The 12658-nt window shown below is 54.4% G+C and overlaps 1 protein-coding gene across 6 annotated transcripts in view; it reads right to left on the bottom strand.

The window, feature by feature from the left end:
- FMNL3 (formin like 3) overlaps positions 1-12658 on the bottom strand; it is a 62928-nt gene that overhangs the window by 15215 nt on the left and 35055 nt on the right. For all 6 annotated transcript variants that reach the window (XM_004601445.2, XM_004601446.2, XM_055125766.1 and 3 more), the window contains exons 2-5: positions 6518-6601; positions 3983-4063; positions 3694-3770; positions 718-801 (exon numbers count right to left, since the gene is read on the bottom strand). In XM_004601445.2, the coding sequence (XP_004601502.1) occupies positions 718-801; positions 3694-3770; positions 3983-4063; positions 6518-6601 (326 nt within the window). The remainder of the gene's footprint in view (positions 1-717; positions 802-3693; positions 3771-3982; positions 4064-6517; positions 6602-12658) is intronic.

Here is a 12658-nt window from a genome sequence, read left to right as displayed (position 1 = left end):
TGCTCAGGGGCAACTCCTGGCTCGTGCTTGTAAGACACCACTGGCAGCGTTCAGGGGACCATGTGGTGCTAGCGATCAAACTCAAGGCTTAATGCATGTTAAGACCAGTGACCTGCCACTGAGTCACATCCCTGAATCTCATTATCTAATAATTCTTATGAGGATCCAGAATATGAACCCCTCTTATAGAAACTTCCCAAGACACATGGAATTAAACTGGGACAAAGACCCAACTCTGAGACACTTGAAGGTCCTTGTTCTTTCTCCACTACCCCACACTTCATGTCAGCTGCCTCTCAGTTCTCAATGTGCTCGGAAACAGCTGCTGAACGGGCTCCAGGAAGTGCGTCTGTTCACTTGTGTGAGACTCTGGTCCCATCCCAGGCACCAAAAACAGAAAGAAAAGGTTCCTGAGGTTTCATTTTCTGTGTGGGTCAAAGCCCATGCTCACTGCTTCTGGGGTCACCTCTCACACAGGGAGCCCCAAAGCCTCAGGAGACATCTCTCCACGGAAGCAGAATGCCCTTCGCACCAGGGGTTTCCTCTCGCTGTGCCCAGCCTGGAGCGTCTTCAGGTCCTGCTCCTCCACTCCCTTTCCAAGCTTCTCTTGCTCCTCCCCACACCACCGCCAGGTCTCCGCCATCTCCCCCTGCCTCATCCAGTCAAGAGTGGACTGTCCTCCCTCACTGGTCCTCAGCCTGAGCCCTGGGTACTCACATGACAGAACACTGGGCGAAGGACAGGTAATCCACCAGCACATCCAGGCCTTTGTTTTCATCATTCAGAAACTCCCGCACCCACCTGCAGATGAAGCAAACAGAGGAAGGAAGGATCTGAGTGGGTGCAGAGTCGGGAGAGTGGGAGGGTGGTCACCATCACTCCCTCCTGGACCCTCAGGAATTTAGTACCAGGCCAAGAACTTTGGGGAGATCCAAGTTCACAGACCACTGGTGATTATGTCACCAACCTGGAGCCTCCTTGGTGAAGGTCAGAGATGGCCTGAGGCATAGGTTTTCCAGTCCCTGTGGCCACATGAGCTTTCAGGTGCCCATCCTCAGGGCCCAGGGGGCTCATCAGGCCCTCCTGTGGCCTTGAAGGTGGCGGGACCTCCATAAGTTAGGCACCCTTTGCAACGAGCTAAATTCTCACCCTGTTTGGTGGCAGACAGCGGGGCAGGGCGAGGGGCAGGCATCAGGAGCACTCCTGGAGCTGCCCGAGGGTGCAGCAGGCCCCCAACTTGCCCCGACCACAATGCAGGCGAGGGGTGAAATGAGCTCTGAACAGAGGCACAGGAGATCATGGTCCCTTCGAGCTTCTCGACTTCGAGAAAAGCTACCAGGGCAAGTACTGAGAGGAGGCAGCTCCGAGGGAGTCAGTCAGGCGAGCCCGGGAAACGGGACAGGGTGGGGGCGCAGTCTAGTACCCCCAGTAACTCCAAAATGGCTAAAGCCACTGAGACAGACTGAGGACTCGGGCCCCTGAGCTCGGGAGGCAGACAGGCCAAGCACCGCGACAGTGGCCCTGGCCACTGCCATGACATCATGAGGCCCGTGGGAATGGTGAGACAGTTCATTCCACAGTGCAGAGAACCCCAATTCCAGTGTTTCCCTGCAACATCCGGGCGGGTCAGAGAGCCAGCAGAGAGGTGGGGGCCCTGCAGTGCCCGCGCCATGCTGGCCGCCACACCCCTGGCCAGAGGCGGGCTGGAGCCCAGTCTGGCCGAGATCTGGCAGCCGGCTCTGGGCCAGCCTGGCTGACACCGGAGCTGCCTGAAGTTAGCTTCCTCTCTGGGGGCGGACAGGCCTCCCGTTTCCTGTCTGTCTGCTCTCCAGCTCCCCACCCCCTTCTCATTTCCTGTCTGAGTCTACACTGCTATTTTCGGGATCTTGACACTTTGAGGAGAGGTTAAAGGGCACTTAGGCAGAACGGAGAAACCTATACAAACCAAGAGAGATTTCTCAGCGAGGCGCGGGTCCGGCTTCCCAGCTTGCCTCTGCGCCAGTACAGAGCTGCCGCCAGACCGCCCGGCACACAGCCCCGGCAGGCCTCAGGGTGGACCGGGGAGGGGGAAGCTGCTCACGCCACCTGGCCCTGGGTTGCTTCCCTGAGCAGACGGACAGCCGGACGAACTCTTCCTGCCCAGAAATCCGGGAAGGATCCTGGCCCTCCCACATGACTCTACCCAGAGAAGTCACAGTTCAGATGACAGGAGCTGCTGAAATGCCAGACACGCTGTTCCCTGGGAACCAAGGGCCGGGCCCGGACCTCTACTTGTGTGCCAGCTGCCTGAGGCCTGGGAACCATGATGCTCCAGCCCCCAATTCTGGCTCGGGGCCAGAGGGGCCAGCAGCAGGTAGAAGGGACGGGCAGAGGGGCTGTCACCATCCCCTCCGTAGCCCTCTTTGCACTGTAAGCTTGGGAAGGAGACAAGGACCCAAGGAGGGGGAGGCCTTAGGGAGGAAGGCGGTGTGACAGGCCGCTGCATTCAGAGTGACTGCCTGGGACACACTTGCCACACACAGGCTGAGTTACCCTTCTCTAAGGATTCACCGAAGATGAAGGCTTAGTGATGTATTCCCAGTGGACCAGCATTCAAACTGCAGTTCACGGGTGAGATGTCAAAGCCAGTCCTGGCCACCAAGCCCAGCCCATAGGCCAAAGCTGTCCCTCTCCTGTACCCTCCACGCCACTTCCCTTGTGGCTGCTCTGTGGCAGCTGACCCATGCAGGAGGCCTCTGTAGGAGCCCCTCCAAGGCTTAGCGTGCACAAAGGGGGGCTACGCAGGCACAGGAGGGCAAACCGGTGGTATCGTGCGGCCCTTCCCACCCCTGCTCTGGGGAAGCCCAAGAACTTTGTGCTAGCACCCCACCCCAGGCTCGACCTCTCCCTCATAAGCTCCAAACATTCATGCCAAGCAGCACTGCAGCCCTGCCTGTGTGCCCTACCAGGTGCCTTCTCTGAATGTGAGGCTCAGAAAGCCCTTCGTGCCCCACTTCACTATAGCCGCCTGCACTGGGTCACGCTGGCTCTGAGGCCACTGCTCTCCTTCAATCTCACACAGCAGCCCCAGCCTGCTCACCAAGGCGCACTTCCTGACTCAGAGACTGAGAAAAAGAAACCACACAGGCCCCAGGAGTCCTGTCGAGGGGCTGGCACCACCATGACGTCCATTCCTGGCTCCACCACCAGGACCTCCTTTCCTGGGGTTTCAGGAAGCTGCTTGGCTATGAACTAAGATTGTCTTATAATCAGGCAAAAAATCTTCTGGGCACCAAACAGTCCAGGAACCAGGTCTCTGTTGTTCAATCCACTGTGTCCCATCATCCTACATGTGCGCCTCCCCAGGCCCCTCCCCCCTCCCCCGCCACTGCCAACGCCAGCCTTGTCTGGGTGTCTTCTGGCCCAGTCCCCGGCCACAGGCAGCCTCCTGTCTCAGCTGCTGTGGAAACATCTTCACTCAAGGCCACAAGCTCAGGACCCCTGGAGAGGCCCCCAGATTGCCATAATATCCCCCCAACAGCCAGCAGAACAGAGTTGTGCCAGTAAAGGAAGCTCTGAGGAGCCAAAAACCACTGAAGGGCAGCTCTGTCCCCATGGCAGGGAGACAAAGAGTCACAAGATGGCACCAGGTTTCGTGTGGCCTGCTCCGGCCTGGAGTCAGCTGTGAGACTCTGCTATTCCGATCTGACTCACCCGATGTGGTTGGTCCGAAGTGAGATCTCCAGCTCCCTCAGTACCTTGGTTGATTCCTGCACTCTCCTCCTGAACTTCTACAAACACAGAATGTTGTCACTGATGGAGATCCCCAACCCAACTTCACAGGAGGGGAAAAAGGCAGAAAAGAGAAACAAGAGGGCAGTTATAGTCTTCCCTCTGGACTAGCCAGCTGCCACCTCCTACGGCCCTGAAAGGCAGAAATCCCACTCCTCAGACGCCAGCGCCCCTCGCGAGCAGCCCCCAGGCTCCCTGCTGCCCGCCTCACCTTCCGGGTTACACTGGGGTCCAGGAAGCTCTGGAGTTTCTGGATGTAGGTGTGGGGAGGATTCTTCACCTGGAACCTCTCCTGGAAGGGAAAACAAAACATACCAGGGAATCCTGAGGGCCATGTGAGGAAGAAGGCCGCTCAGAGTTCGAATGTGAGGGGACTGAGTCTTACGTCACCCAAAGCAACTGATCCTCAGGCATTTCCCAATACTCCATGTTTTCTCCTCTTCCACCCACTGCTCCTAAGCCTGACAGATTTTTCTATCCTAAAAAGTTATTTTCAAGGGCTAGGGCACATGCCTGGTATGCATGACACCACAAGTTTGATCTTCAGCCCATACACAATCCCCATCGCTGCCAGCTATAGTTCCTGATGGTGCCACATACCACTGAGGGTGGCCCTGGTGCTCCCCAGCACTGCTGGGCATAAGCAGCACTGTGCCACTAGGCCCGAACATTGGACTGTCCATCCGAGTTGGCTAAGTGAAAATATTCCTCAGCACTGCCTGGACGACCCAAACAAAGATGTTATTTTCAGAGCCTGCTGCTTACTAAGATGTCTATGACCAAAATAAAGATGCTGGGAAATGGTCACAGCCTGGTTGACTAACGGAGGTGAAGAAGGACCACAGGAAACCATCAGAATGAGCTTTCCAAGCCCTCAGGCCTAAAGTTTGGTCTAGGATTACTTTTACAGCAACAGCACGGCTCAGAGCTGTAAAGACAACTTCTGCGCCTTGCCCAGACCCTGGCAAACCAGAACCTCAGCACTGGGTCTGCTCTCAGCAAGGTCATCTCAGCTCTCATCCAACCAGGCCCATGCCTTCCTGTTTTATGGCCACCATCTGTGAGAACTGGAGCATCCCAGCCCTGAGAGGGAGGGTCCAGTGACTGGAGGATGGAGGGGTCATAAAAGTCTAGGAGAATGATCCAATGTTAGGTAGCAAAACCAAAAACTAAAACAGGGACAAAAACATAAGAAATAAGTGTTGAAGTTATGTAACCCTGAAAAGATGAAGAGATTAAACTTAAAACCCACTCCCAGGGCGCTGGAGTGATAGCACAGTGGGTAGGGTGTTTGCCTTGCACGCAGCCGACCCAAGTTCAATTCCCAGCATCCCATATGTTTCCCCGAGCACCGCCAGGAGTAATTTCTGAGTTCATGATCCAGGAGTAACCCCTGTGTATTGCTAGATGTGACCCAAAAAGCAAAAGCAAAAAAAAAAGAAAGGAAGGAAGGGAAGGAAGGAAGGGAGGGAGGGAGGGAGGGAAGGAAGGAAGGAAGGAAGGAAGGAAGGAAGGAAGGAAGGAAGGAAGGAAGGAAGGAAGGAAGGAAGGAAGGAAGGAAGGGAGGGAGGGAGGGAAGGAGGAGGGAGGGAGGGAGGGGGGAGGGAGGGAGGGAAGAAGGAAAGAAAGAAAAGAAAGAAAGAAAGAAAGAAAGAAAGAAAGAAAGAAAGAAAGAAAGAAAGAAAGAAAGAAAGAAAGAAAGAAAGAAAGAAAGAAAGAAAACCCACTGCCAGATCATGGAAGATAATGCAAAGGTGAGTGGTATGTACTTTGTGTGTGCAGGGCTCCAGTTCAATCCTCAGCACTGCATGGACATCAGGTATGGCGCTGGTGGTCCTTGAAAAGGGCTAGAATAGCACAATCCTTGGACCCAAGCACTGAATCATCCTGCCCAGTTGGTGGAGTATAGCTGGGATCCTCTGACCCTCTTCTCCCTCACCTCCCAAAACAACCCTGCCACCAAAAGGTCACTGAGACGGGGACAGGCACTAAGAGCTCCTGCCTTGGCCAAGCACATGCCTTGGGAGGCAGAAGAGAGGATTCGCTTATTAATGACAAAGTTTCCTGGCAACAGAGCTGGTTAAACATGTCTCGGGTCTGCCAGGTGCTTCCACATGTCATCGGAGGTTAGAAGTAAGAGCGGCGTCAGCCCCAAAGGCAGGCCTGCCAGGGTTCAGGCCTTGGGCCTCTGACCTGCGAGTGTGCGCTGGGAAAGAACAGGCTGCAGGTGTTCCTCCTGGAAACTGAGATGAATAACCTTTAAAGCCTCTTCCAGCTCGAAATACTATTCATGCAGGGAGCGCTCACAATCTTTAAGTCCATAGATTTGGGAGGAAAAGACCAGGGACTGAGCATCTCAGGCCTAGAAACCCACAGTGACAAGAACCCTGCTATTTGCAAGATCTGGGGCAAAATGAAGGATGAGAAACGGGCCTTCGGGCTGACCTCTCTGAGAAAGGCAGGCACAGGCCCAACGGGGAGTGAGCGAACTTCCCTAAGCCAACTCCCACCCCCCGGCCTGCCAGTGCCCACTGCAGGGAAGTCAAGACAGCTCTCTGCAAGAGCTGGAGAATTTAGTCTATCAGCCCTGCTAGTAAGCAGGGCTTACTTGGAACAGGGAGTCTGGAACAAGAGTCTCCTTGGAACAGGGAGCACAGAGTGAGGCAACCTGGGACTACAATCAATGCAAGCCCCAGACTCTTCTTGCCTTGTCCCCAACTTCCCAACCTTACCAGAAGTCCATTACCTGGTCACAGATGAGATCCCACTTCTTCTCGTTGTCATACTGTCGCAGGAGCCGGGCCTTGTCGGGAGGCAGGTTCATGGAGCTCTGAGGAAGAGAACACTGGTCAGTGGGTCTAAGAAGAATCCTAGATGAACGCAGGGTCCCTCTTCTGAACCCCTCCCTGGCTTCACCCTGACGCTCTAACAGCAAGACAGCAGGTCTGACAGGCCTGTACCCCTTCACACTAAGTTCCTTTTGGTGAGGGATGGCTTCCGATCACAGATTGTGGAATCAAAGTAATAAGTTGAGAAACACACTGCTATAAATTGCAAGCAGAAAATATGAATGTTTCATGAAGCTTGTTTCTTTTACATTTTATGTATATACAATGGGCACACATACAGGTCGGGCTATAAATATAGAGAAAGCAACATTTTTTTTTTGGTTTGCTTTTTGGGTCACACCCAGTGATGCTCAGGGGTTACTCCTGGTTCTTCGCTCAGGAATTACTCCTGGCAGTGCTTGGGGACCATATGGGGTGCCGAGGATCGAACCCAGGTTGGCCGTGTGCAAGACAAGCACCCTACCCGCTGTACTATCTCTTCAGTCCCGCAAGAACGTCTTGAAGTCAACAAATTAAAGCAGCAATTTTTAACCTGTTCCCCCTTGCCTGAAAGGGTGGATCCTGAGCCCCAAGAAGTAGCTGCAGCTCCTCTCCCCCACGTCAGTACAATGCCATAACAATAACGGCTCACTTTCTTCAGGAAATAATTTATAAAACTTCAGTACTTAGGGCTGGAGAGTACAGCAGGTCAAGGCACTTGTCTCGATCCCAGCACCAGATGTGCTCCCCTGAGCATCACCAGGAGTGAGCCCTGAGCAGAGCCAGAAGTGAGCCCTGAGCACCACCTGTACCCCCACCTCCCCACAAACAAAATTTATGATACCTCTCCCAGTGAATTAAGACACAATAAACCCATGGGGCTGGGGCGATAGCACAGCGGGTAGGGTGTTTGCCTTGCATGCGGCTGACCCAGGTTCGATTCCCAGCATTCCATATGGTCTCCTGAGAACTGCTAGGAGTAATTCCTGAGTGCATAGCCAGGAGGAGTAACCCTTGAGCAATGCCAGGAGTGACCCAAAAAGCAAAAAAAAAAAAAAAAAAGACACAATAAACCCCTTGCTCAGACACTCACCTAAAAGACAGATAGAGAAACCAACATTTTAGTTCGTTTACAATCCACTGTTGGCTGAATGATGCTCTAGGCACCCAGGGTGGCCCCATGCAGGCCAGCAACCCTGTGTACCTCCTTCATCCATTCTGCCTTTGCCCCCTAACACTGTTCAATCAAAAATGATCTGGGTAACAGCTGCAGGAATTCCCCTAGAGCCAGCCCCTCTCAGGTCACTGAAGCGACTTCTTACTCTCCTTCCCCTCCTGCTCTCCGGTCTCGCTTGGTCTACCTCTGTCCTTTCCTTGACATCCTCACTCTGGGAACATTATGTGTTCTTCGGGTCATGAAAGCTACATAGGGTGACTTCTGCGCTACTCTAGTAGCATGGATACTGTGGGAGAAGGCCCTAGATTCTCTAAGAAAGTGGGGAAAAAACTAAGTAAAGATCATTTACTTCTGCCACACATGTTCATTCCTTACGAACTGATCTACACATGCACACTAAAACGGTTCCTCTGGAATGTCTAAGCCCACCCCGGCACTTGTGGGAGTAGGTGTTGGTGAGACCACTCTGAGTTTCAGGTCCCGTTCCTGGCAGGATGCAGGGGATTAAGGCTCAGAAAAGGAAGTAGGGTTGGTGGGTTTCCCCTCAGAGTTTAGACATGAGAGAATTCAGGAATGGGAACTAGGGCAGGTAAAGAAAATCAGGGGAAAGACTGAGCCACATAGAACCTCTTCCCTGGGGCATCACTACCCCTGAGTCAGCAGGGACTTCTGTAGCGGAGGGGCCAGTGGAATCACCCAATGCCCATGGAATAAAGCAAATACAAATCCATTTCTAGTACTACTCTGCCAGGAGTCCATCTCAGCTTCTCTGTGTGGGCAGCAGGATAGGTGTGGGAGGCCACTGGGGCCTATAGGTCAAAGAGGGCTGGAAATAAGATTTTCCAGGACAGTCAGCTGATCGAAGTGAGCCAAGAGCAAAATCAAGCCTGGTTCTGCCTCTGGGCACATGCTGAGAGTATGTATCCTGTCCTCTGCCCATCTCTCCCCAAAACATGCCTTAAACATAGTTTTCTGTTGTCTCCCCTGAAAGAAGTGATGGGGGCAGGGTAGCCTGTTGCTACCGTGACTGACAATATATCCGCCCACACTAATTTCCTCTCTCAGCCACCCCTGTCAGTGGCTGTGGCCTCAAACTTCCTCTCCAGGTGAATTGCAGAGGAAACATTTGGGGGCACTGAGGTTTGAGACAAGAGATGGAGCAAAATCACTCCCTTAGGGATCCTCGCTTAAGAACACGAGTTACATCAGTAACAGATGAACAGATGGACCCTAAATAGACGTAACAGTGCCAGTGAACCAGCTCTGGGCACAGGCCCACATGCTCTCATCAACACCTTTGAAGGGCACATTCTGAACAGTCTGCTGGCCTCCTTGGCTTCTGGAGTGTAAAGAGTAAAGTGGGATCCCGCGAGCCCCCAGCACTTTCACGAGAAATCTGTCTTGCCACAGGGTAGGAGGCAATGACAAAGACGAAGTCGGTCTAGGGCCAGGCTAGGGATAAGGCTTCTGCCTTCACCTGATACCTGTAATGTGTGTGGCTTCCTGACTTCCAGGGACAGGGAGCAGACCTGAAATAGTTGCGGCTCTGTCAGAGATGCATCATCTGGTAAGGGAGATGCTGAGTAAAGTTCTCCCTAACTCCTGCCTGAGCCTTGGCTGAACAGAAGCAAAAGGCACCGAATGTGGAGTCAGATCAAAACCAACTCTGGCCCCCCAGTTGCTAAACCTGGGAGCAATTCCATCTGTGACTAAATGAAAAATATTGGATGTCTGTGTGTCTGGAACATTGGTTCTTTGCATGTTTTGTTTTGTCTTTGGGCAACACCGAGCAGTGCTCAGAGCTTACTTCTGGCTCTGTGCTCAGGGATCACTCCTGGCAGTACTTGGGGGAATCACACAGAGTGCCAGGATATATCCCGGGATTGGCTGTGGGTTCAAGATTTGGGAGTCCAGGAGACCACTGTAACCCTGCATTTCTGCCAGGGTCCCCTCACAAACCAACAATCTAACCCTCAAATCAATGCCATACTGGGCACAGCTACCCACTGTACATCTCTCCAGCCCCAACACGGTCCCTTTCAACACAGTTCCCTTGCCTTCCTCCGGAAGGTCCTGTGTGATGCCAGGCCAGCCTAGGACGAGCCCCTTGCCTTGGGATGCTCTCTCCCTTCTCCTAAGTTCCCCCTCAACGCACTGAGGAACTTTTGTTTCTGGTTGCTTGCTTTTATTTTACTTCAGGCTAAGAACCCTTTGATAAGCTGTTTTCTTTTAGGATTACCAACATCTCCAAGAACAGACCCCAAGGAGCTGTGAGAGGAGTGCCTAAGGGTGCAATCAAACCAAAAGCAACTCTGAGAATGATTCCGAAATCTGAGAGGACCAGCCAGAATTCTAATAATAAAAACCTATGGGGGGGGGGGGTGCGGCGGAGCGCTAGCACAGAGGGTAGGGCGTTTGCCTTGCACGCGGCCAACCCGGGTTCGATCCCCGGCATCCCATATGGTCCCCCAAGCACTGCCAGGAGTAATTCCTGAGTGCAAAGCCAGGAGTAACCCCTGAGCATCGCTGGGTGTGACCCAAAAAGAAAAAAAAAAAAAAAAAACTATGCTGGGAGGAAGCCCAGGGGAGAGACCCAGCTTTGGTTCCCTGTCAGTCTGAGGCCAGGCAAAGTGCTTGTCTCAGTGTCCGAGCCACTGGGCACCAGGGCTTTGTGTACACAAGGGTCTTCCACACTGGCCTTCAGCCTGAGAAGGGGGTACTGAGGGGCTGAGAAGAATTCTGGTTGCAGAGGTCCCCCCTTTCCTGTTCTGCAGCCCCAGGCTGAACCCTTCCTTCCTTCCTTCCCACTGCCGGAGAAGGGGCGGAAAATGATGGGGGGGGGGGGGGGGGCAGAGGCTGGAGTTTCCTCAAAGCCATGGGGCCTCATGGGACTCACCCTGATTCTGTCGGTCAACTTGGGCCAGACCTGGGGAAAACCCAACAAACAGAAATAGGAACCACCAAAAATTCCCAACCGTTTGTTATTTGATAACAGACCATCTCGGTGTTGGGAACAGAAACAGAATCAGGGCTCCTCGGAGAGCTGGGCAGAGACTTCCCTGCAGAGGGAATCTGGAGGCTGAGGGGAGGGACAGAAGGAGTTTGCAAATACAGAATGTAAATTGTGGGTTTGTTTATGGGTTTCCCTCTCCACAAAGTCCCTCAGAACCGGACACTTCTCTAAGCAACCCTCAAGTTGGGCCCAGGGCAGTCAGGAGCTCTGGACATCTGAACCTCCCCCCTCCCAGAGCTACGATGAGGCCTAGTCCTGGGTACCACGTGCTGCTACCACCATGTCCTGAGGCCTCCCCGGCCCAGTCCCTTCCAGCTAAGCATAGGTGGGTTTTGGCAATGGGTGGGAAGCACCAGATTCGGGAGTCCAGGAGACCCCAGGGACCCTACATTCTGGCCAGGCTCCCTCACAAACCAACCACCCAGCACTCAAGGGCACAAAGTGCCATCCCTAGGCACCCAGAGAGCAGCCTGCCCTCCAAGTCTCCACTCAGTGGGCTGTAGGCACAGCTGCCGCCGGCTGGGCACAGCTCCCACAGGGCAAGAGCCCAAGGAGGTGGGAGGTACCAGCTCCTGCTGCCTCGGCCCCTTGGCGGCCACGGCCAGCCCGCCGCAGTAGCAGCTCCCAGACAATGAGAGTTATTTTCAGCCAGCGCTTTAACACAAGCCAGCTGGCCTGTGCAGGGCGGGAGTCCTCCTCCGCCCAGCCCGCCCAGACGGCAAGCAGGCCGACCGGTCAGCAGCCCAGCCCAAAGCCTTGCTGCCGAGCCTCTGCCTCCCTGTTTATCTCACCGCCGCAGCACAGCTCCTTCTCACGGCCCCCCGAACTACAATCCTGTCAGAAGGAAACCAAAAACACCAGTTTCGACAAAGGTCTGAGATCTAAAATTAAGGAGGTCCAGACATGGAAAGCAGAGCGGTCCCTCCAAACACTCCGCTCGGGACAGGGAGGGGGGAGCAGGAGGGAGGAAACGGATCAGATTGGGAGCCAAATCCCCCCACACTCCCTGCAGACCGAGGCCAGGCCCGGCTCTGCTGCCAACCTGGGCGGCAACGCTCAAGGCCATGCTCCATCTCTCCTTCTCCAGGGCCCAGGCCTGGAGGAACAAACTGGAGACAGGAGCCTGGAGTGAGCCCAGGTTCCGGAGAAAAGTTCTGGGCACCCTGAATCCTGCAGACAGAAGTCACAGAACAGTTTGCGACACTGGCTGATGGGAGACGTGGCCTCCGACGTGGTGGCGTGGGGGTAAACTTCTCCTGCCCCGACCCCCTGAGTCCATGGATCGGAAGGGGTGGGAGCAGCTGTCACCACTCGGGGCTTGGCGGGCCCCACCCTGATGCTGCCAGGCCCCACGACTCCATAGTGCAGCTGCCCCTGTGCTCTCTGGTTGGGACCCGGCCATGGATCTAACTCCATGCCAGCCTCACAGTCCAGGCTGCACGTTCTACCAGACTTCAGGGAAAAGTCACTGGACTTTCCCGCGAAGGGAGACATCTTTTGGACCACAACCAGCAGTGCTCAGGGATCACTCCTGGCAGGCTCGGGGGACCATACGGGGTACTGAGAATTGAATCCAGGTCAGTAACGTACAGGCAAGCCCCCTACTAGTTGTCTTCTGGCTCCAGCCCCAGGAGGGAGGGGCCCTGTCGGGGAGTGCCTGTGGGGGCTTAGGTCTGTCTTCCGGTTTTGTTTAGTGACGCTCTCACCGGGGACGTGCGGCCAGGAAAAGCCAGCTCTCTCCGGTTGGAGGTGCGGCGGCAGAGGGTGCTGCCATGGCCTCTATAACCGGAATTTCTGTCCTACTGAGTAGCTGCAGGTCAAGCAGCCAGGAGGAAAACGAGATGGCTTCTCCAGATGTCTCAGGCCAGC

Source organism: Sorex araneus, chromosome 2 (assembly GCF_027595985.1).
Source record: "Sorex araneus isolate mSorAra2 chromosome 2, mSorAra2.pri, whole genome shotgun sequence".
Classification (NCBI taxonomy): domain Eukaryota; kingdom Metazoa; phylum Chordata; class Mammalia; order Eulipotyphla; family Soricidae; genus Sorex; species Sorex araneus.
The sequence above is the reverse complement of the archived record's forward strand: the minus strand, read 5'-3'. Positions and strand labels throughout refer to the sequence as shown.